At 41.1% G+C, this 25,306-nt stretch overlaps 1 protein-coding gene across 1 annotated transcript; it reads left to right on the top strand.

Moving 5' to 3' along the window:
- Positions 1-5: 5 nt before the first annotated feature.
- LOC146073324 (uncharacterized) lies at positions 6-17,938 on the top strand. The gene is made up of 3 exons (XM_083180501.1): positions 6-143; positions 9,076-9,430; positions 17,328-17,938. The coding sequence occupies exons 1-3, from the start codon at positions 6-8 to the stop codon at positions 17,936-17,938; spliced, it is 1,104 nt and encodes a 367-aa protein (XP_083036627.1).
- Positions 17,939-25,306: the final 7,368 nt, after the last annotated feature.

The following is a 25,306-nucleotide window of genomic DNA, read 5'->3' as shown; positions in this document are numbered from 1 at the left end:
CGATGATGTCTGATCCTCTGTATCTAATTCTGGAGGCCATTATTGCCTCTACACAGAGGATCCTCACTACACTGGGGGATGTAGATGACTCCACGAATCCTGAGCTTGTAACTTCTGAGTCCTCTGCTACCTTTCTGGATCAGGTCTGTTGGATGGGGGTTGACCCTGGTACCTTTGATATTCCTGAGGAGGATTTGTCCTTATATACTGACCCTGTGAACCCTCCAGATTTACTCTGTCAAGTGGAGCCATCCCTTAATACTTCCACTGGGGATTTGCCTCTTGATTTGGCGGTTTATATAAATCTCTGCCCTACGGCTCCGACGGCCGCGCTTTCAGCAGGAAAATCCTTCTTTACATTTTCGTTTTGAAGTCCTTGGTTGGACGGGAGGATTCTGGAATCTTTGTCTCAACACTGCCGATTGATGCGTGTGTGTATCTGGATATACGTTGATGGGACTGCAATATATACGGCTTCCCATGGGAGGCGAGCCTGGCCGGACTGAACTTCTTCAATCCCTGATAATAACAGAGCTTTTGACATTTTTGGCTGCTCCTTTGTTGATATATAACTGCATATTCTGTTTGTTTATCATACTGAGAATTTTGTATTTCTGTATTCCTATCCTGTTTAATATTTTATAGGTAAGAATCTAATTTTGAATGCCACATATTGCTTCGATTATCCAAATATACCTTATGTTTGACATTGTTTTGGTAATAGACCAGGGCCTTGTGTGTGGTCAGAATAATATGTTTTGATGGATGGGGGGAGGTGGATTTTGCACATCCTGACCCGGGGTTCTACCTATTTTGTAACTGGATCACTGGGGGCTTGTCCTCCTTTTCCTTTTCTTGCACCCTTTGCTGGACACTTTGCAATCCGTACCCTCAAGTTGCCTTTAAATTTTAAAACAGTATCCTATTTTCTGTGCCAGTTATTCTGTCAGTATCCTGTGTTTGTGGGGGTAGGGGGTAGTTAGTTAAATGAGTTAGTAGGGAGTATAGTGGGTTAGTGGGGTGGGGGGTGGGTAAAATGGGTGAGGTAGGTTAGTTTTTGTTTTGGCTAGGTTAGTTATATAGCTAAGGGCCGCTAACTTGCTTTCCCTTCTAATTTATAGTAGTAGAGGGGAAGGGGTAGTTATTTTTCAGGGATCCAGGTACGCCTAAATTGGGGGTGGGTTGTACAGGGTGGGGGGTTTTGTGGTAGGGTGTCTTTTGGATTAAAGGGAGGTGTTTTATTTTGTGTTGGAGGGAAATTATTTTATTTTAAGATAGACCTGTCACTGTCCATAGCTCATGGTGGTACCACATTCTGCTTGGTGTATGCTCATTCGGATAACTATTTATGTTAAGCGATTTTGTATAGCACACTATGCTAAGATTGTCACTTCCATATTTCTGCTTTTAATGGCGCCTTCGGGGCAATTCAGTGCCAGAAATATCCCAGGAATTGTGATTAATACTGTTTACATGGTTTTAATAACTGCATGTAATTTGGTCTTATACCATGTATCTATTGGCATATCTGCTCCTTTGGGTGTTTTGTTTGAATGGTTATTTTGAAAAACTCAATTAAAATTACTGAATTAAAAAAAAAACACAAAAATGACAATCAATTAAAACAGGTGGCGGGATTCGTACCGCAGTACATGGTCGACAATAATAAGTAGCCAATAAGCTCAGTGAAGGACATTCACATCACCAGACGATAATCAGCGTCTCCTCCCCAAACACAAATAATGACGGAATATATGGAATAGAAGGCATCACATAGCATAATACTGTTTTATTATAAAAACACAAGATAAGAACAGCAGGTTTAAAACAGAGGCCACTCACCCTATAATATTGTCCACAACAAAGGTAGACAATATAGGCTTGATGTAAAAACCAACAGGGCTGCTACATTTTCAATGTTACATTTGTTCATCATATTTACCAGCATGTATGGATCAAATCACCCAACACATCTAGCAGAACTTCTTTGGGGGTGGGCGTTAATCCCCTAAACATTGGGGATATTGAAAGTTTCACAGTTAATGTACATAAATGCTTTAAAATATTGCTTTTAAATGTACATTTGTAATATTTACATTTTATAAATCCAAATACATGAGACAATCTGCTGTATCAGCTCATTGCAAATCACATCCCCTCCACGTAATCCTAACTACCCTAAGCTGTGTAGCTTCACCTTCCTGCAGGACTGCAATGTCTTCCTCCACATAATTACCTTGGCCCAGGGCAATGTTATGCAGCATGCAGCAAGCCTGGACAAGCATGACTACATTCGCTGGGTGGTAAAGCAGTGTACCAGGTGATCAGTCCAAACACCTAATATGACATTTCAGCACCGCAAAGGTGCATTCCACAACATGGGCCTTATTCAGATCTGAGCTCAGTACAAATTTGTTCAAAAATGGGCAAAACCATGAGCACTGCAGGTGGAGCAGATGTAACATGTATAGATTTGTGTGCGTTATTTTGTTTCTGTGCAGGGTAAATACTGGCTGCATTATTTTTACACTGCAATTTAGATTTCAGTTTCAACACACCCCACCCAAATTTAACTCTCTTTGCACAGGTTACATCTGCCCCACCTGCAGTGCACATGGTTTTGCCCATTTTCACAAGAAAATTGTACTGAGCTCAGATCTTAATAAGGCCCCATGTGTGATCTTTGTAGCGGTGCTGTGAAGGGCCTTGTGGATTACGCAGAGGTGTCATGAGTCAAGGGAGACACCCATATCCTGAGTCACCTGCAAGACACAATTGGGGCATTACACTATAATGAACCATGTGTATAAATATGTCTGTAAGGTTACACATGACACTATTGAATAGTTTACAGCTTAACACTAACACGTTTGTACGGCATAAAGACAATCTAAAGTACCTACACTTTTATCAGGCATGTTGCTAGAGGCTAAGGAAGCATAATGGTTCCTATAGTATCTGTTGTTATTTGCTAGTTGAAAAGGTGAACAATTACATTGGTTGCCCTTAGCAACATGCCATTTGAAAGGCGGCAGCCTACGCTATGTTTGAAGCTATGTTGTCAGTGTAGCCCAACTGCTGCCTTACTTGTGTAGTTTCACGGCGGCAGCCTAAGCTACATTGTCAGTGTAGCCCAACAGCTGCTTAGTGTGGTAAGCGTAGTGTCTCCGCGGCAGCCCTGTGTAGTTAGCATAGTCACTGTACTGTCCCCGGGAGCTGCAGCTCTGTCCCCTGCATCCATGGCAAGTCTAGGGGACTCCTCTCACACAGCGCCGGTAAAAGCCAGATCCCCTGTGCTGGTGGATGCCGGTGGAGAGCGGATCATTCGGTGCCGGCAGAGAGGTTCTCCATCTGTCTGCAGGAGCGTCTCAGATGCTTGTGCATCTCAGTAATTTTTGCAGCAGGGTACGGCAACCCTGCTGACAGGGTTAGGGGTTCGGTAGCGCAAGCATCTCCTGCACAAAGGGGGGTGCGGGTGCAAGTGCGTCTCATGCACAATAAAGGAGGCATTTGCCAGTGCTCCATGTTACATACTGGCAAATGCCTCCATTTGAAACCCCCACTATCCATGCCAGCCTGAAACATGGCAAGCACAGAGGTACGCCTCCTTCCAACTTATTCATACCCCCACTATCCACGTCGGCATGGAGTTGACTTTATAAAGGGGAGGGAACGCGAGGGGACGAGGATTACTTTGCATGTATTCCGCATCCCCTCGCATGGCGCACTGCGCTCGCTACTCTTCGGGCTTGGTCGCTCGCTGCGCTCGCCACACTTTATTATGTCAACTCCACGCTGACGTGAATGGTGGGGGTATGAACAAGTCAGAAGGACGCGGGGCTCACTGTGCTCGCCATGCTTCAGGTTGGCATAGATAGTGGGGGTGTTTAAAGAAAACATTCACTCCTGCCATATCATACATCTGAAACAGTAATGACGACATGTGTTAACTGGTAACTGGATTTTAGTAAATAATAAAGAAGAAAAAAACATTGAACAAAGTACAATAATATCAAATAACAAGTCAAAGAAAATATTAAAACAGTTATTCTTCAGTTTCTGCATTTACGTCAAATGCAGCTGAAGTTGACGCAGATGTGTCTTGATTTGTGTCGGCTAGTTTGTCGGCCGTTGGGAGTAGAGTTACAGCATATAAAATCCGCTGGAAAGCGATTTCTACACCAATAGTTTTGCGCCAAATTAACTCCTGAAGGTATGAGTCCAGATATTGGCGCGCAGTGCCCCTTTCTCCACTTGCAAGTTCCCTACAGCCTTTTGATTTTTTGGGTATGAACCCCAGTCTTTAGGTCCATGAAATAATACTGGTGGTTTACACGTGCATGGTGGTACCCAGCTTGCTCAAGCAGTTTACTGTTGTATGCATGCCAACAATCAGAATATATTGTGATACCCGGTTCCATATACTTGTTGGTGGCGGACATCAGGGTGCTGGCATCACGGCTGGCCACAGGCGTTACAAAACACTCGCCAGTACCTCGGGATATGCCTCCAAACAGCCACTGTTGATGCTGGATACATCCGACATGATTTTTTCGCTGGACAAAGACTTTCGTCCACCTCCACTATTTTGGAGTAGAAGCATCATAAATGTGAGATGCATCCTTGAAACCACTGTGCAGCCCGGAGACTAATCTTTTTGCACAGCTTCCTATGTGGCAGCACCACATCCGCTCCTTCATTCAGTCTCATTGAATGCCAAGTTACACATGTCTTTGTCTCTGGGAGGAAGAAGTGACGTTGTAAAAAATTCACCGACTCCTCCTCTATTTGTGGCAGGTTAAAGATGGTTAATTTGTATTATCAAACTTGATCCATAATGATCAAGTAGGATTCGTTCCAGGAAGGCAGGCGAGGGATAATACCAGGAGGGTAATTAGCCTAATACAATCATTAAATAGCTCACATACCCCAGCTATAGTGCTTTCTCTCGATGCAGAGAAAGCATTTGACCGAATTAGTTGGCCCTTTATGCTTCAAACCTTACAGGCTTTTGGACTAGAGGGGAACTTTTTACACGGTATTCAGGCTTTATATACCTCCCCGTCAGCCAAAGTGTCAGTGAATGGGGTGCTATCCGATTTGCTGCCTATAACCAATGGAACTAGACAGGGGTGCCCTTTGTCACCCCTGATCTTTGCAATGGTTATTGAACCATTAGCAGCATCTATACGCCTTAACAAAGATATAAAGGGTGTAACCCTGGGCACTGACACATATACGTTGTCTTTATACACGGACGATGTTCTTTTTACCCTGACCTCACCACATACGTCTCTCCCCATGTTACTTCAGACATTAGATACCTACGGAACACTATCAGGTTATAAGATAAATGTTACCAAAATGGAAGCACTAGCCCTAAATATGACCATACCAACTTTAAAGCTTTTGCAACTCAATTATAAATTTATCTGGCGCCCACTTAAAATTAAATACTTAGGAGTATATATAACAAAACATTATAGTGCTATTTACTCAGCAAACTTTGTTCCATTGTTTAAATCTATTAAACAAGATCTTTAGCGATGGCAGGGCTATATTATATCATGGCTGGGTAGAATAGCTGCCTTAAAGATGAACATTCTACCCCGATTGTTATATATTTTTCAAACCCTTCCGGTACAGGTTCCCAAACAATCTCTGGTGCAAATACATAAATGGTTTGTACAGTTTGTCTGGAGACTTAAACCTCCCCGAATTAGTTTTGCGACCTTGCGGCATCCAACCTCTAAAGGGGGAAATGGGTTTCCAGATATTAATTTATATTACTATGCCACACACCTCAGCCAAGCGATAGCATGGTTCGCGACATCTCACAAACCAAGATGGGTATCAATAGAGACGGAACTATCTCACGTTTCCTCGATATCTTCTATATTAGGTCTAACCCCATCAGATAGACCAGCAGACTCTAGATCCCACCCGGTTATAGCTTTTACATGCACAATCTGGGACTATTGTAAAACCCATTTCAATACTACCTCATACCCCTCACCAATTTCGCCATTATGGGACAATATAGCTTTCACACCAGGCCTTAATAGTAGACGGTTCACATCTTGGGTGAGAAGCGGAGTAAGAGTGGTTTCGGACCTTCTTGACTCGGGTAGATGCGCTTCATTGGATACCCTACGTAATAAGTATGATATGCCCTCAGTAAATAGCTTTACATTTTTTTTTTATCTTTTTATTACGTTTTTCAAATGCAACAAAGCGATATCAATAATCGCAGAGATAAAGTAATACAATATATTCAAATTTAGAATATCACAGACATACAGCTATCATTGAAATTCTACTAAGCACTACCAACTAGGCTAACATACTACCAGTAAGTATTAGTCATCATGTCAGCTGTATCATATATGATTTCCAAGTCTAGGCCACAATCATTCCGAAATCAGAATCATTATGTCCTAGAATTTTCGCTATTGCATAGTTACACAGTTACATTACTATTTATCTATATATCATCTACCTAAACATAGACACGTAGACAGAATGGGTAGGGTAGGAAAGGGAGGGGGGGGGGGAAGGGGGGGAAGAGAGAAAAAAAAATCACTCTTTTATACTCAATAATATTCACTTATTTCCGATGTTGTTTCTTATATATGACAGGTCTGTACTGAAGAACAATTAAGTAGCATCTCTAAGAAAGCTGTTTCATATTGGATCCATCTGAGGAAGATCTCTATCCCCTTCAATTCATGAAGGGTTCCTCCATCTCTGCGCTTAAACCTCTTTTACTGAATAATTTAGTTACACGTGTATTGCGTTTATCAAACATTTGTGGGACATCAAACATTTTCTATACTAAACATGATGGGTGAGATTTAATAGGATGAGAGTTTCAGAAAGTGAGAGATTTGGTGAGAAATCTCCAGGTTTTTTTTAAAGCGGCAATCATTTACACTGCAAAATCAAACTGGTTTTGCAGTGTTAATGATTGTCCCTTTAAAAAAACTGGAGATTTCTCAAAAAATCTCTCACTTTCTGAAACTCTCATCCTATTAAATCTCACCCATGATGTTAGATTTTGTTTTCTCATCCACTGTGTTTATGAATGGTAACCATTTAAAATAAAATGTCCATATTCCGGACTGCTGTTCCAATCGAGCATATTTAAAAAAAAAAAAAAAAATTGTAGCAACTTTTGCTTAACCATATCCAGGGTTGGGGCTGCCTTCTTGGTCCACTTGACCAAGATACATTTTCGGGCTATTGCTGAGGGTACTCCATTGAGTCTGCAACATCTGATTAATAAAGGATGTCACTTTACACCAAAACCTTCGGATTTTACAACAATCCCACATGCAGTGGGCATAGACTGCCTTGGTAATTCCACATTTGATGCAAAAACCTTTTCTTCTACCACCATGTGTCTACGTCTATAAGGTGTTTTATAAGCCCTATGTAATGTGCGGATGTGCACTTCTTGTAAGTATATTGATTTAAGTGACTTTAATACCTTTAAATTTAAATAGATTAGTTGTTTAGCAGTCCGAATTTGAGGTATATCTGCATTCCACCTTTCGGCCAACAAATCCCATTGTACATTAGTAACAAAGGTATTAAGGTGCCCATACACGTTACAATTATTGTATACAATATTGTATACAATATCGCATCTCATCGCATATCGGTTTTGCGATGAGATGAGATCTAGTACAAAAAGTATGTGCAGCACATACTTTTTGTACTAGATCTCATCTCATCGCAAAACCGAGATGCGATGAGATGTGATATTGTATACAATATTGTATACAATAATTGTAACGTGTATGGGCACCTTTAGATATTAAAAGGTTGTATAGCATATTTAATTTATAAGATTTAGTGGTTATATAAAGAATATACTATAGAGTAGTCTCCAGGTACAAGAAGCAGCAGCCATGTTCCTGGAGACTGGCACATGTGCTGTAGACTCTGGCACAATGTCAGTTTCTAATTTACTCAGGCTGGGTTTACAAGTAGGCAGCTGCCTAGGGCAGAAGGATCGGGAGGCACTGACTCTGCCTTTCGTAAAATTAAGGATTTGTGTAACAACGGCTTAATGCAGGTGATTGCTGTCAGGGGCAAACACAGGATTTTCATGGGGGGTTTCTGTACATGCACAAATCTATATATACAGACACATACCTCCCAACTGTGCCATTTTTTTGCGGGACCTTCCCATTGTTTAGGGACAGTCTCCTGTGCCTCTCGGGGCCAGCAGTGTCCCACGTGGGGGGGGGGCAGTTGGGAATCCTCCCCGCATGCAAGCTCACACACAGCATCTATTCCCTTCTGGCTGGGGGGACAACAGCAATGCAGAGGGCAAACCTGGGGGTGTGGACTGAGGCCACAGCATCCCTGCAAGGACATGCCCCCTTTTCATAGACCATGCCTCTTTTCCTGTTTCTCCACATGACTGTCCCTCTTCCGAGCCACCAGAAGTTGGGAGGTGTACAGGGACACACTTTTGTATATTTATATACACACAGATACACACACACACACACACCATGTTCAATATATAAAGTAACACTATTACTGTAATAGTAGAATTACCTCAGTTACCTACAGCTATTTTTTTTTCTTGCAGCACAAATAAGTAATTGGATTTTCATTTGGAAGACATTTTGGAAAGCAACACAGATAAATCCACTAGACATCATTTTTCTACCTCTGGAGGATTGCCAAAAGCTATTCTCTGTATAGTAGAAACCTTCTACAGCTTATTTGTTTTTGATCTATTACATGATGAGTCTGAAAGGAGAGAGAGCACATCTGTGCTCTGAGTGTGACAAATGCTTTACATATAAATCAGCACTTCTCAGACATCAGAGGAGTCACACAGGAGACAGACCACATCTGTGCTCTGAGTGTGACAAACGCTTTACATGTAAATCAGAGCTTCTCATCCATCAGAGGAGTCACACAGGAGAGAAGCCATTTACATGTTCTGAATGCAGCAAGTGTTTTACAGAAAAGTCACATCTAGTTATACATCAGAGGAGTCACACAGGAGAGAAACCATTTAAATGTTCTGAATGTACCAAGTGTTTTTCCCAGAGCAACAACCTTGTAAATCATCACAATATTCACACAGGAGAGAAACCATTTAAATGCTCTGAATGCAGCAAGTGTTTTACAGAAAAGTCACATCTAGTTATACATCAGAGGAGTCACACAGGAGAGAAACCATTTAGTTGCTCAGAATGCAGCAAGTGTTTTGCACAGAAGTATCATCTAGTTATACATCAGAGGAGTCACACAGGAGAGAAACCATTTAAATGTTCTGAATGTAGCAAGTGCTTTACACAGAGCTACGACCTTGTTAGACATCAGAGGAGTCACACAGGAGAGAAACCATTTAGTTGCTCAGAATGCAGCAAGTGTTTTGCACGTAAGAATCATCTAGTTAGACATCAGAAAATTCACACTAGATAGAATTAATTTATATGCTCTGTATCTTGTCACTGTTTCTCAAGATCCCTTGAATCACGAGATGGCAATCCTCCTAACTGTCCCACTTTCCTCTGGGCTGATTATGCTCAGGAGGGGGGACCCATACACAATTTTGTTTTCATTTTTTAACACAAAATCGCCCATTTCCTCAAATTCGCACATTTTCATCAGTTAAAATCGCACATATCCTCAAAATCGCATATTTTCATGACTAAATATTGCAAATTTTTGCACTTTATATGAATTTTTTCCCTGGAGTTTAGATCCCATTAAATATGCAAATTTGCAGCAAAAAAAATGTGATTTTAAAAAGTACGATAATGTGTGATTTTGGAAAGTGCCTAAAAATCGCAATTCATTAAAACTCGTCCCAAGGGTGACATTGAATGGGATGAGATTTTTAGTAAGGTCCGGAAAAAGCACCTTATCGTATTTTTTTGTGTAGAATTTGACTATTTAATGGAATGCAAATTAGTGACTGAAAAATGTGATATGATGTAATTTTTTTAAGGTACCCATCAATATAATTATACCTCACATCATGTTAAATGATATGGTGATGTAAAAGTGTCCGTATAAAGGAGGGTTTTCAATGTGCATAACCTTTCAATTTATCAAAAATGCACACTCACATAAACTGCAGAATAGTGGGGACATATTTACCAATTTCAACATATTTACTAAGACATCACAACAACCGCTCCAACCACCACAACGGCTGCCAATGCTGGAGGATGAAGCCAGAATTATACTGGAGACAGTGGAGTCTTGCATCAATTGGAGGAAGCAACACAGCCAATCATCGCACAAAGGCCACCAAGCATCCTGCCACTCCAACATATCCCACTTACCCAACCAGCCCCTACTGCAGATGAGCTGGCAAGGTCATTAGACACCTTCAAACACAAGCAGGTGGAGTTCATGCAAAACCAAAGTCATCAAATGCACAACATGCACAAGTTTCCCAACAAATCCATAAGGTAGCCAACACTGTCTGATTAAGTGCTGGTGCAGAAATACGTATGGCTGCCACTATGGATACACGACTATCAGAAATCAGCCAGGGCTTAAGGGCCCAAACAGATTCACTAAGGACACTAAATGAAAGTGTCAATGCCCAAACCCAATCCAATATGGCCCAACCACGGCTTTGGTGCCTCTGCAGATACAACTCAGCACACAAACACAATATAATTGTTCCTGCTCCTTCTAGTATCAGCAGTGTATCCAGAACCACAATCAGTAGCTCCCCAACTACTCCCCCATGTAGGAGTGTCCAAACCAGGGGTGGTGTTGCCACAGGTGGAAAGGGGGTTTGTATCAGGAGCCAGGCCAAAAAGCCTTAATTATGCTCCAAATGTATTGTTGTCTTTATTTTACATACATTTATATTTTCAAATGAATCATACAATTGCAGTATTGTCAATAATGTATATGTGTACATGTTGATCAAGAGCATAAAAAAGTTTGGCTACTCTAACATGCATTTTCGTCTTTTTTTCATACCATTACATAATAATTATTGCTTTGAAATATGTTACACTTCACTAGCACTTATGTGAATTTACAATACATGCACCAAAAACTATAACTACATTTTCAATGTTACGTTTGTTCACCATATTTAACAGTATGTATGCATCAAATCACACAACATATATGGCAATACTTCTTATGGGTGGGCGTTAATCCAATAAACATTGGGGAAATTTAAAGTTTCACAGATAATTTACATTAATGGGGATATTCAATCACCGGCGAGCATCTCCGTTCAGGGGAGATGCCCGCCAGGCCCTATTCAGGCCTGTCTTCCTCAACAGCATTGAGCAGGGTATCTCACAAAACGAGCCCAACTTCACAAGCTTAGGCAATGAAGGGTGTTTTACACCGTAAGGTGTAAACCCCCTTCATTGCCTAATCTAAGAGGTACCGGTAGTATACCTCTACACTTTTGCATCTTATATATACCTACACACGGTCTGAAGCGCAAGCCCTCCCGACAATCTATTCTCCTAACATACAACTTCACAAGCTGTTGGGCTCGTTCGGCCGAGAACGGCCGGGAAGTGACAAGCTGCCAGCTGCAGCTCACCTCTTCCTGGCTGCAACTCGTGGCCATGCCCCCTTCTCGCCCCACTGCAGGCGGGACATTGAATCCCGTCTGCATGTTCTCGGTCGAGCTGACAGGGTGACGCCGCTCAAACAAGCTCGACCACCGTAACCTACAGATTGAATACCCCCTTATTGTTTAAAATATTGCTTTTACAAGTACATTTGTAATATTTACATTTTATACATCCAAATACCTAAGAAATTCTGCCGTATCAGCACAATGCAAATCACATCCCCCTCCAAGTAATCCTAACTACCCTAAGCTGTGTTGCTTCAGCTTCCTGCATGACTGCAAAGTCTTCATCCACATAATTACCTTGGCCCAGGGCAATGATATGCAGCATGCAGCAAGCCTGGACAAGCATGACTACTTCCGCTGCGTGTTAAAGCAGTGTACCAGATTATCGGTCCAAACACCTAAAATGACATTTCAGCATCCCAAAGGTGCATTCCACAACATGTGTGCATCATTGTAGCGGTGCTGTGAACGGCCTTGTGGAATACACAGAGGTGTCATGAGCTAAGGGAGACACCCATATCCTGAGTCACCTGCAAAACATAATTGTGGCGTCACACTGTAATGCACCATGTGTATAAATGTTTTTAAGCTTACACATGACACTATTGAATAGTTTACAGCTTAACACTAACATGTTTTTATGGCATAAAGAGAATCTAATGTACCTACATTATACCCAGAAAGTAGAAGCACTATATGATACATAAGGATCAATTCGACTCCACTACTTCTTTTCTCCAAAAACTTACTGGTTGAAAAACCTTCTATCAACTCTACCAATCTGCTGTACAAACCAAATGTGGAACCCTAGAAATATCTGTACTTTCAGGTGTCCAGTTCGGGGATCGGTAAGCAAGTACTATACTTCCAAAAGAAAGCTAATTCTAAGTATTATTATGTAAATATATACAAGAGTATATGTAGCAGCACATCTGTGTGCCATTAAATCTGGATACCGTATTTTAAGAAATTTTCGCCTACAATACTTGATTGGCACTGCCATTGTATATTGTACATTAGAACAAAGGGACCAAACTGGGTTGGTATGGAGCGCCTGCCAAGAGTGGTTTAATCAAACCAGCAGCTGCTTTGGGGAGTAGTCAGCTCCCGAATGCACAAGAAAAAACAAATAGAAAAGTAAAGCAGCGCTGTATTTACAATGAAAAATTTATTGTACACAATATTAAAAACATAAATTATATATTAAGAAATGAACCAATGGCATGTGCAGATATATATGAATATATTGGTGGACCCAATAATTATAATCACCGGTGTAGATATGGTGTTTAAACCTGCTCTGATCCTGAAGGAGGGTGGAAAGTCCTTATTTGCCACTTGGTGGTTTCCTGAAGCTGTTATCATAGACTACAACTGATGGCATCGATGGAATTAGCCTATCAGGAGTCACACTACTGCGAGTGGTCAGGAGTCCAATGAATTTTGATGTGGCTTGAGACTTCCAAGGTGGTAAACATACGATCAGGTGATTGGGCAGGATGGGAACAGTCCTTTAGCAAGGGGTTGAAGTCCTTAGGTGATTAGGGTCCAAATGGAGTGGTCACCAACGCGTTTCGCAGTGCCTACTGACTGCTTAGTCAAGGTGTGACAAAGCAGTCAGTAGGCACTGCGAAACGCGTTGGTGACCACTCCATTTGGACCCTAATCACCTAAGGACTTCAACCCCTTGCTAAAGGACTGTTCCCATCCTGCCCAATCACCTGATCGTATGTTTACCACCTTGGAAGTCTCAAGCCACATCAAAATTCATTGGACTCCTGACCACTCGCAGTAGTGTGACTCCTGATAGGCTAATTCCATCGATGCCATCAGTTGTAGTCTATGATAACAGCTTCAGGAAACCACCAAGTGGCAAATAAGGACTTTCCACCCTCCTTCAGGATCAGAGCAGGTTTAAACACCATATCTACACCGGTGATTATAATTATTGGGTCCACCAATATATTCATATATATCTGCACATGCCATTGGTTCATTTCTTAATATATAATTTATGTTTTTAATATTGTGTACAATAAATTTTTCATTGTAAATACAGCGCTGCTTTACTTTTCTATTTGTTTTATATTGTACATTAAGCTATTGTTTTGATATATTGTTATCACATCACCCTCTATGGCAGGCTTTCCCAACGACGGTCCTCAAGGCACACCAACAGTGCAGTTTTTAGTGATATCCAGGCATCAGCACAGATGGTTTAATCAGAATCACTCAGGTACTATTTAAGTCACCTGTGCTCAAGCCTGGATATCAGCCTTTTAGAGCTTCAAATTCTCTTTTTGACAGATTGCATTTGTTCCTTTTATTATCTTGATTATCAGTAATTTTCTTAATTTCATTACATACTACTTTATTAAAAAAATCAAGGAAACTACCCCTACATTGAGTGGGGTAAAAAGTGGATTGGGGTTTAAAAGGGGTCTTTATCACTTCATTCTGGGTGAGAGGTAATATTTCTGGATTTTTTTCCTGAGTTTTAAAAAAACGTTTGATCGTAAGTTTTCTAATGTATTTCTGTACATCTAGAAAAAGATTAAAACTATTGGGTTTAACTGATGGTGCAAATTTTAAGCCTTTTTGGAGAATTTTTATCTCAATATCTGTCAGTTCTCTCCCAGACAGGTTAAATATTTTACCTTCTGTTTCACCAGTTTGTAGAGTGGATTCTGAATTTTGAGCATTTTTATTATTTTTAGTTTTTGGTTTCTTTATACCTGCTCTCTTTCCTCTACAGATTTTTTTATGGGTTTCTTTATAAAAAAAAATATTTTCTATTACTTTCTCCATCGTGACGGTGGGTCCCGTTCTAAAAAAAGTCGCTCTCTTTCATCATGTTCACCAGTTCGGTTGAACATGGAATATCGGTTTGATGTATCGATATTAAAGTCATCCTTTTGTTAGTATCTTTGACGGTATGGATGTCTCGGGGTTTCCCATCTTTCCTGATTTTGATTTTTTTCTCTATTTCTCTGTGTCCGCAGCCTGCAGTCTCCCCCGTCCCCTTCCAGTTGCTGCGGCTTGCTGCTGCTGCTGTGATAACGGAACCGGCTTTCTCACAGCCACTCCGTCACTCAGTCAATGAGCGACTCTTTCCGGCTTACTCGTCGGCGTCCGCCATCACACTGCTCCCTCCAACCTCCGTCACTCGTCCACTGTGCGGCTCCTTCCGGCTACCTCCCGACACGCTTGTCGGCATCCACCCGGCATCCTCCTGCACACTGCTTGCTGCACCATTCGGGACCCCCTCCTCCTCTGAGCTAGCGGCCATGCCAAGGTACCTGGAATTTAGCTCGGCACTGGGCAGGATTAGACAGGTTCACCGGGGGAAGCTGAATTTTAGCTGTACAGGATATTGGAGCGTGCTCGCCGTGGTCACGCCCCCTCAGTTTCAAACAGTTGTAATTTTATTTGATTCTACCAATCCATAAATAAAATTAAATTAAATTTGGACATTCAGATTATTTTTGTGTTGTTCCAGAATCCATAGTGATTAAAATTGTGATAGTGTAATGTAAGTTATTAGTGAAAGTATAATATAAAGAGTATTTCAAGCAACATTACAAGCAGCAGTGTCTTTATTTAAAATTACTTTTGATCAGGTTTTCTATATATATGTCTATTTCTATTATAGTTTAGCACTGAATCATTGTGAGGTTCCTACTGACTTTCTGCTGACTGGCTGCCCAGACAATAGGTGACTCCTAAACAAAGATCCTTTGGTGACATAACAGGAGGCCAGAGGCTGCTGTGATCTAATTACAATACAAGGTGTTACCCTGCCAGGGTGTAATTAGCGGTACTTATGTATTATCTGGGCTCCCATGTTAAATACACCCCATTTTTTCCTACCCCTACTATCCAAATACGCATGGAGTTGATTTTATATAGTGTGGCGAGCGCAGCGAGCCACCGTGCCCGAAGCGTGGCGAGCGCAGCGAGCCCCGCGAGGGGACGCGGTCTCATAAGAAAAACGGGAGCCCAGATATTACATAAGTACCAATTAGCATTTCCCATTGTAGTAAGTGGCTTTAGGAATATTTACACCTCATTTACAAGACAAGGAGCTGGGCAGGAGGAGCTGCTGTGGTGAATGACTGTATACTAATTTTATGTGACCCTAATTTACATGTCACCTCTCAGTGTGAGAATTCCTGCAGGGCATCCTGGGAACTACTGGGGAGGAGTGACTATAAATAGGCTGTATCAGGCCACTGGGAGCTGATGGAGGAGCTGCTGGATCAGTTACTGGTTGGAGAGCTGGGAGGACGGATGAGTAAGAGAGAGACAGAGGAAGGATCCCCAGAGTAAGGTAATTATATTATACATAAGATTATACTGATACATAATCAAATGTGTGCAGATATTGTCTTATCATATATACTTAAACCGTTTTACTTTAACAATGGTTACATATAATGCTATAATCGTATAATTATATATGAAAGGGTATCCTACTGGTAACATTATAGTCTACATTTTTATATTATCTGTTAATATTGTATTACAAATAAATATTTTTTTTTTACATTGTACAACATATGATACCACATTAGCCAGATATGTAGCAGCTGGGATAATTGAGTTGTTTCATAATCTTAGTAAATAACCTTGCACCCCCTGCCTACATGTATAACACTTACTACTCCAATGTCCCATATTACCACTGCAGCACCAGATCACAGCACTTGGGGAATTGTGCAGCAGCTGTATACACAGATATATATATACTATAGAGAAGTCTCCAGGTACAAGAAGCAGCAGCCATGTTCCTGGAGACTGGCACATGTGCTGTAGACTCTGGCACAATGTCAGTTTCTAATTTACTCAGGCTGGGTTTACAAGTAGGCAGCTGCCTAGGGCAGAAGGATCGGGAGGCACTGACTCTGCCTTTCGTAAAATTAAGGATTTGTGTAACAACGGCTTAATGCAGGTGATTGCTGTCAGGGGCAAACACAGGATTTTCATGGGGGGTTTCTGTACATGCACAAATCTATATATACAGACACATACCTCCCAACTGTGCCATTTTTTTGCGGGACCTTCCCATTGTTTAGGGACAGTCTCCTGTGCCTCTCGGGGCCAGCAGTGTCCCACGTGGGGGGGGGGGGCAGTTGGGAATCCTCCCCGCATGCAAGCTCACACACAGCATCTATTCCCTTCTGGCTGGGGGGACAACAGCAATGCAGAGGGCAAACCTGGGGGTGTGGACTGAGGCCACAGCATCCCTGCAAGGACATGCCCCCTTTTCATAGACCATGCCTCTTTTCCTGTTTCTCCACATGACTGTCCCTCTTCCGAGCCACCAGAAGTTGGGAGGTGTACAGGGACACACTTTTGTATATTTATATACACACAGATACACACACACACACACACACACACACACCATGTTCAATATATAAAGTAACACTATTACTGTAATAGTAGAATTACCCCAGTTACCTACAGCTATTTTTTTTTCTTGCAGCACAAATAAGTAATTGGATTTTCATTTGGAAGACATTTTGGAAAGCAACACAGATAAATCCACTAGACATCATTTTTCTACCTCTGGAGGATTGCCAAAAGCTATTCTCTGTATAGTAGAAACCTTCTACAGCTTATTTGTTTTTGATCTATTACATGATGAGTCTGAAAGGAGAGAGAGCACATCTGTGCTCTGAGTGTGACAAATGCTTTACATATAAATCAGCACTTCTCAGACATCAGAGGAGTCACACAGGAGACAGACCACATCTGTGTTTTGAGTGTGACAAACGCTTTACATGTAAATCAGAGCTTCTCATCCATCAGAGGAGTCACACAGGAGAGAAGCCATTTACATGTTCTGAATGCAGCAAGTGTTTTACAGAAAAGTCACATCTAGTTATACATCAGAGGAGTCACACAGGAGAGAAACCATTTAAATGTTCTGAATGTACCAAGTGTTTTTCCCAGAGCAACAACCTTGTAAATCATCACAATATTCACACAGGAGAGAAACCATTTAAATGCTCTGAATGCAGCAAGTGTTTTACAGAAAAGTCACATCTAGTTATACATCAGAGGAGTCACACAGGAGAGAAACCATTTAGTTGCTCAGAATGCAGCAAGTGTTTTGCACAGAAGTATCATCTAGTTATACATCAGAGGAGTCACACAGGAGAGAAACCATTTAAATGTTCTGAATGTAGCAAGTGCTTTACACAGAGCTACGACCTTGTTAGACATCAGAGGAGTCACACAGGAGAGAAACCATTTAGTTGCTCAGAATGCAGCAAGTGTTTTGCACGTAAGAATCATCTAGTTAGACATCAGAAAATTCACACTAGATAGAATTAATTTATATGCTCTGTATCTTGTCACTGTTTCTCAAGATCCCTTGAATCACGAGATGGCAATCCTCCTAACTGTCCCACTTTCCTCTGGGCTGATTATGCTCAGGAGGGGGGACCCATACACAATTTTGTTTTCATTTTTTAACACAAAATCGCCCATTTCCTCAAATTCGCACAAATTCGCACATATCCTCAAAATCGCATATTTTCATGACTAAATATTGCAAATTTTTGCACTTTATATGAATTTTTTCCCTGGAGTTTAGATCCCATTAAATATGCAAATTTGCAGCAAAATAAATGTGATTTTAAAAAGTACGATAATGTGTGATTTTGGAAAGTGCCTAAAAATCACAATTCATTAAAACTCGTCCCAAGGGTGACATTGAATGGGATGAGATTTTTAGTAAGGTCCGGAAAAAGCACCTTATCGTATTTTTTTGTGTAGAATTTGACTATTTAATGGAATGCAAATTAGTGACTGAAAAATGTGATATGATGTAATTTTTTTAAGGTACCCATCAATATAATTATACCTCACATCATGTTAAATGATATGGTGATGTAAAAGTGTCCGTATAAAGGAGGGTTTTCAATGTGCATAACCTTTCAATTTATCAAAAATGCACACTCACATAAACTGCAGAATAGTGGGGACATATTTACCAATTTCAACATATTTACTAAGACATCACAACAACCGCTCCAACCACCACAACGGCTGCCAATGCTGGAGGATGAAGCCAGAATTATACTGGAGACAGTGGAGTCTTGCATCAATTGGAGGAAGCAACACAGCCAATCATCGCACAAAGGCCACCAAGCATCCTGCCACTCCAACATATCCCACTTACCCAACCAGCCCCTACTGCAGATGAGCTGGCAAGGTCATTAGACACCTTCAAACACAAGCAGGTGGAGTTCATGCAAAACCAAAGTCATCAAATGCACAACATGCACAAGTTTCCCAACAAATCCATAAGGTAGCCAACACTGTCTGATTAAGTGCTGGTGCAGAAATACGTATGGCTGCCACTATGGATACACGACTATCAGAAATCAGCCAGGGCTTAAGGGCCCAAACAGATTCACTAAGGACACTAAATGAAAGTGTCAATGCCCAAACCCAATCCAATATGGCCCAACCACGGCTTTGGTGCCTCTGCAGATACAACTCAGCACACAAACACAATATAATTGTTCCTGCTCCTTCTAGTATCAGCAGTGTATCCAGCACCACAATCAGTAGCTCCCCAACTACTCCCCCATGTAGGAGTGTCCAAACCAGGGGTGGTGTTGCCACAGGTGGAAAGGGGGTTTGTATCAGGAGCCAGGCCAAAAAGCCTTAATTATGCTCCAAATGTATTGTTGTCTTTATTTTACATACATTTATATTTTCAAATGAATCATACAATTGCAGTATTGTCAATAATGTATATGTGTACATGTTGATCAAGAGCATAAAAAAGTTTGGCTACTCTAACATGCATTTTCGTCTTTTTTTCATACCATTACATAATAATTATTGCTTTGAAATATGTTACACTTCACTAGCACTTATGTGAATTTACAATACATGCACCAAAAACTATAACTACATTTTCAATGTTACGTTTGTTCACCATATTTAACAGTATGTATGCATCAAATCACACAACATATATGGCAATACTTCTTATGGGTGGGCGTTAATCCAATAAACATTGGGGAAATTTAAAGTTTCACAGATAATTTACATTAATGGGGATATTCAATCACCGGCGAGCATCTCCGTTCAGGTGAGATGCCCGCCAGGCCCTATTCAGGCCTGTCTTCCTCAACAGCATTGAGCAGGGTATCTCACAAAACGAGCCCAACTTCACAAGCTTAGGCAATGAAGGGGTTTTACACCGTAAGGTGTAAACCCCCTTCATTGCCTAATCTAAGAGGTACCGGTAGTATACCTCTACACTTTTGCATCTTATATATACCTACACACGGTCTGAAGCGCAAGCCCTCCCGACAATCTATTCTCCTAACATACAACTTCACAAGCTGTTGGGCTCGTTCGGCCGAGAACGGCCGGGAAGTGACAAGCTGCCAGCTGCAGCTCACCTCTTCCTGGCTGCAACTCGTGGCCATGCCCCCTTCTCGCCCCACTGCAGGCGGGACATTGAATCCCGTCTGCATGTTCTCGGTCGAGCTGACAGGGTGACGCCGCTCAAACAAGCTCGACCGCCGTAACCTACAGATTGAATACCCCCTTATTGTTTAAAATATTGCTTTTACAAGTACATTTGTAATATTTACATTTTATACATCCAAATACCTAAGAAATTCTGCCGTATCAGCACAATGCAAATCACATCCCCCTCCAAGTAATCCTAACTACCCTAAGCTGTGTTGCTTCAGCTTCCTGCATGACTGCAAAGTCTTCATCCACATAATTACCTTGGCCCAGGGCAATGATATGCAGCATGCAGCAAGCCTGGACAAGCATGACTACTTCCGCTGCATGTTAAAGCAGTGTACCAGATTATCGGTCCAAACACCTAAAATGACATTTCAGCATCCCAAAGGTGCATTCCACAACATGTGTGCATCATTGTAGCGGTGCTGTGAACGGCCTTGTGGAATACACAGAGGTGTCATGAGCTAAGGGAGACACCCATATCCTGAGTCACCTGCAAAACATAATTGTGGCGTCACACTGTAATGCACCATGTGTATAAATGTTTTTAAGCTTACACATGACACTATTGAATAGTTTACAGCTTAACACTAACACGTTTTTATGGCATAAAGAGAATCTAATGTACCTACATTATACCCAGAAAGTAAAAGCACTATATGATACATAAGGATCAATTCGACTCCACTACTTCTTTTCTCCAAAAACGTACTGGTTGAAAAACCTTCTATCAACTCTACCAATCTGCTGTACAAACCAAATGTGGAACCCTAGAAATATCTGTACTTTCAGGTGTCCAGTTCGGGGATCGGTAAGCAAGTACTATACTTCCAAAAGAAAGCTAATTCTAAGTATTATTATGTAAATATATACAAGAGTATATGTAGCAGCACATCTGTGTGCCATTAAATCTGGATACCGTATTTTAAGAAATTTTCGCCTACAATACTTGATTGGCACTGCCATTGTATATTGTACATTAAGCTATTGTTTTGATATATTGTTATCACATCACCCTCTATGGCAGGCTTTCCCAACGACGGTCCTCAAGGCACACCAACAGTGCAGTTTTTAGTGATATCCAGGCTTCAGCACAGATGGTTTAATCAGAATCACTCAGGTACTATTTAAGTCACCTGTGCTCAAGCCTGGATATCTACAAAACCTGCACTGTTGGTGTGCCTTGAGGACTGTGGTTGGGAAAGCCTGCTCTATGTTAATTGTGACATCTTTTAAGTGATGAAATAAAGGTTATGTTTTGTATGCACCCACTCCTCATTCTTTCACTTACTATTTATTAAATCCTCAAGTGTGCCCCAAAAACCTACTTCATTCATGCCTTGTCTTCTCCTTGAGACACCTCTTTTGAGTATACGTACTTGTTGAACCTTTGGGAGCACCACCAACCTAGTACCACAATAGATTATCTTAAACCTATTGGTCTCATGTTGGCTATTACTAAACTTAACTAAATTAATCAAATCATACCATTATACCCTAGCCTGTGACAACCCAAATCTACTCTCTAGCAGTACCTACACTTTTACCAAACAGGTTGCTAGTGGCTAAGCAAGCATTATGGTTCCTATTATATATATGGGAAAAGTGGTGATGAAAACTGCAGTCTCCTACAATTTAGACATTTAGGGCGAGATGTACTAAGCTGTGAAAAGTGATAAAATGGAGAGTGATAAACCACCAACCAATCAGGTCCTACCTGTCATTTTTCAAACACAGCCTGTGACATGGCAGTTACGAGCTGATTGGCTCGTGGTTTATCACTCTGCATTTTATCACTTTTCAAGCTTAGTACATCTGGCCCAAAGTCATTCATGGGATTTTAGAAAAGTATACAATGAATAGGAAAGTGTTCATGGGAGGAAGACCCTCAAAAACTGGGAATGTAAGCTGTGTGGGGACATCTCATTACATCCAGAAGGCTGCTTTGTAAATGATTACACCAAAAGACAGTATTAGAATTTGTGTGTATGTGATTTTGCTTATAGTCTGCCTTCATGGCAAAATATTCTGAAAACTACTTATTGTATTCTTAAATAAATTATTGTAAGATGAATTTTCATATTCGACTCATCATTTAAAAACCCGCCCTGGGAGAGGTGACATGGTAATAAAAACCCACCCTGGGAGAGGTGACATGGTAATAATATCCCGCCACTGAAGGGGTTATCAGAGCCTTTATTCAGATGATTTTATATTGGTGTAATGTAGGTTATATCTCCATGGGCACATAAGAGTTTATGTTATAACGACACAGTATAGTAACTAAGTGCTAATTATTATGGGACACTGCCCCACTCTATTCATCCATCGGCACTTACTCCATATGCATGTCACAGCTGATTGCCGATTCTCAGCGTGTCTGTGCTGTGTTCCTGCAGACACAAAGTGCTAAGTGTGTCTCACCTGAATCTATTAATGTTCTCAATGGGTCTGTACCAGCAGGTCTACAGGTACTGAGTACTAGATGCTATCAGCTATCTGTGATAATGGTCTGACAGCGATATAATTGTGCTGAATACACAGAAGTACTGATTGCCTATGTGCAGGTCACAGTGAGCTTCATCTGGGCAAACCTGACTGCTGGGCTAGAGGGTGTTTTATAGCAGAGTAAGATCCGACCTTGCATTTGATTAATTGACAGCTCTTCTATCCTATCCCTTCATTCATGCTTGGGAAAAACATAAGTTGCCCTTTTCCTATGGGTTGTATTCCTTCCAATTACATATTTCAACTGTAATTCTTATTTTTATGGTTTTATGTTTATTGCTAAAATAAGACAACACCCAATGTCACATTGTGATAAAGTACATTATCAATTTCATATAGTGTGATTAATATTTATCTGATATAAATCTGTTACTTGCCATAATTTATATATTAGTGAGAATCCACAAACCAGTTATACTGTACAGTTTCAAACAGTTTTTAAATTCAATCTTTATTTTTTCTCCCCCCCCCCAATACAAAACTTCTATTTAAAAAGTTAAGTAACAAGTTAAATAACATAAGAGTGTTTGGCTGTAAACTCATACAGTTAATTCCTGTACACAGACAGGTTATGGATACAAACACATTTAATCTCTGCTTAGTTTGTTTATTCTTCTGTGGTTTGTGGATCGGCGTCCCCAACCCCTTCGCCCTGATTGATTATGCTACCAGAAATGGAAGCTTTTATTTCAGTATGTGCCGCTGGTTGTGTATAGATTCTTTCTCAATCAAACATGTGACTTAATGACGCAATTAGTCAAGTGCTACTTACGTTTGTGATGTGTCTTCCTCTTTTTTTTTTTATTCTGGATTTTTCTTTATACATGTGCTCATTAAATCTTTCATTGTGCTCACTCCTGTATTTTGTGCTAATGTGATTGTGTTCTTATTGTCCATTTATATTGGTTACCAACCATACTTGCACGGCGAATAAAATACTATTTCTCTCTATTACTTATTATTTTAATTATTACTTTTCTATAGAATTATAATCTCTTTAATCGTGTTTATATGGGCGCTTGGGCCGAGACGCCTCACCCCAACCACATGCTTATGTACATTATGTGCTATTAACAGTCATACATCCTTTTATTGGTGTCCTACCCTCACCCCCCCCCCTACCTCCCCCCCCCGGCCCTTAGGTTAACTTAAGTCAGTTATTTTCCCATTTAGTCATTTAGTCAGGCAATTATTAATAGCTACTATTTTATGTGGGGTTGATCTGTTCCCTCGTTCAGGTTCCTGTGTAGCCTAGGGTCCCTTTTTGGTAAATTGGCCACCATGGAGGCCGTCACTCTGTCCCATATTTTATGGAATTTCTGGACCGTGCCACTATCCATATGGACATATCTCTCATGGTCCTTAGTGGCGTGTACCAATGCTAGCCATTATTTATTATTATTTATTAACAGTTTCTTATATAGCGCACACAGATTCCGCAGCGCTTTACAGAGCATAGTTATAGCTGGGCCCCTCTTTTGACATCCACTTTCTGGCAATGCATATCTTGGCCAGGGTGCATAGCTGTATCAGTAGTAGTTTATCGCCGTTACTTAGTGATGTATTCTCTACTACGGCTAGGATACATGTGCGAGGGGCGCATTCATTTTTGGGTAGCTTCTATCACCCCTGTCGAGAATGCTGCCACCTTGGGGCATTCCCATAGTAGGTGACAGAATGAACCCGTGATAACTACACATTTCGGGCATCGAGTGCTTTTTGTACCCCCAAATTTGTACATTTGTTCTGGTGTTATATATGTCCTATGGATTATAAACAATTGGACCTGTTGAAACTTGGCTTAATTTGTGGCTTTACGGATGTTACTCACTGCTTCCTCCCAATCCTCCTTTGTTATTCCCCCCAGATCCCTTTCCCACTTATCCTTCAATTCCACTAGCCCCTTATCATGTGATACCTGAGTCAGGGCCTTATAGAAGAAGGAGACCTCATGCCTTTGGGGAGATCTGATGACCAATTTCTTAGTTAACGATTCTTTTATGATGGGATTTATGTTTTCAAACTGAACTTCCAGGGCATGTCTTATCTGCAAATATCTGAAAAGATAGTTGTTTGGTAGCGAGAATTCAGTTATCAAGGACTGAAAAGTTCTCAGGTTCTCCTCCTCATATAACTGCCCTAATCCATTTATTCCTTTTTGTACCCACACTTCTTGTACCTGTAATTCTCTCAGTTCTAACAGATGGAGGGCATTGGGTACTTGTGTATTATCATGGTGCCCATCGCATCACATACCATAAGGCATACGATGGTGTGCAATGCGATGTTAGCCGATGTTAAACAATTTCTAATTGTATACCATCGAATTGTATGCCATTGTATGGCATATACAATGGTATACAATTTTAAATTGTATAAGAACCCTAATGGGTGTTTTCAATGTTAAATGTGCCCCATATAAGATAAATAATTGTATAAACATCACAATAGGTGCTTACAATGTTAAAAGCACCCCCACGCCACCCATACTATCAACGCCAACCCGAAGCGCGGCGAGCGCAGCGAGCCCGCGAGGGGCGGCGGTACGCGTCCTCTGACCTTTTCATACCCCCACTATCCACGTCGGCGTGGAGTTGATTTTATATAGTGTGGCAAGCGCAGCAAGCCACCGAGCCCGAAGCGTGGCGAGTGGACGCGGAATACATGTGAAGTAATGCGCGTGCGCTC

This window comes from Crinia signifera, chromosome 4 (assembly GCF_055691185.1).
Source record: "Crinia signifera chromosome 4, ASM5569118v1, whole genome shotgun sequence".
NCBI lineage: Eukaryota > Metazoa > Chordata > Amphibia > Anura > Myobatrachidae > Crinia > Crinia signifera.
The sequence above is the reverse complement of the archived record's forward strand: the minus strand, read 5'-3'. Positions and strand labels throughout refer to the sequence as shown.

Excerpts from the sequence above, each read along its gene's own strand:
- LOC146073324 (XM_083180501.1), top strand. The coding sequence starts at position 6 with ATGTCTGATCCTCTGTATCTAATTCTGGAGGCCATTATTGCCTCTACA. Across the intron at positions 144-9,075 it reads CTGCTACCTTTCTGGATCAG|AGCAACAACCTTGTAAATCA; the intron begins GTCTGTTGGATG and ends TGTTTTTCCCAG. Across the intron at positions 9,431-17,327 it reads TAAGAATCATCTAGTTAGAC|ATCAGAGGAGTCACACAGGA; the intron begins ATCAGAAAATTC and ends CACTTCTCAGAC.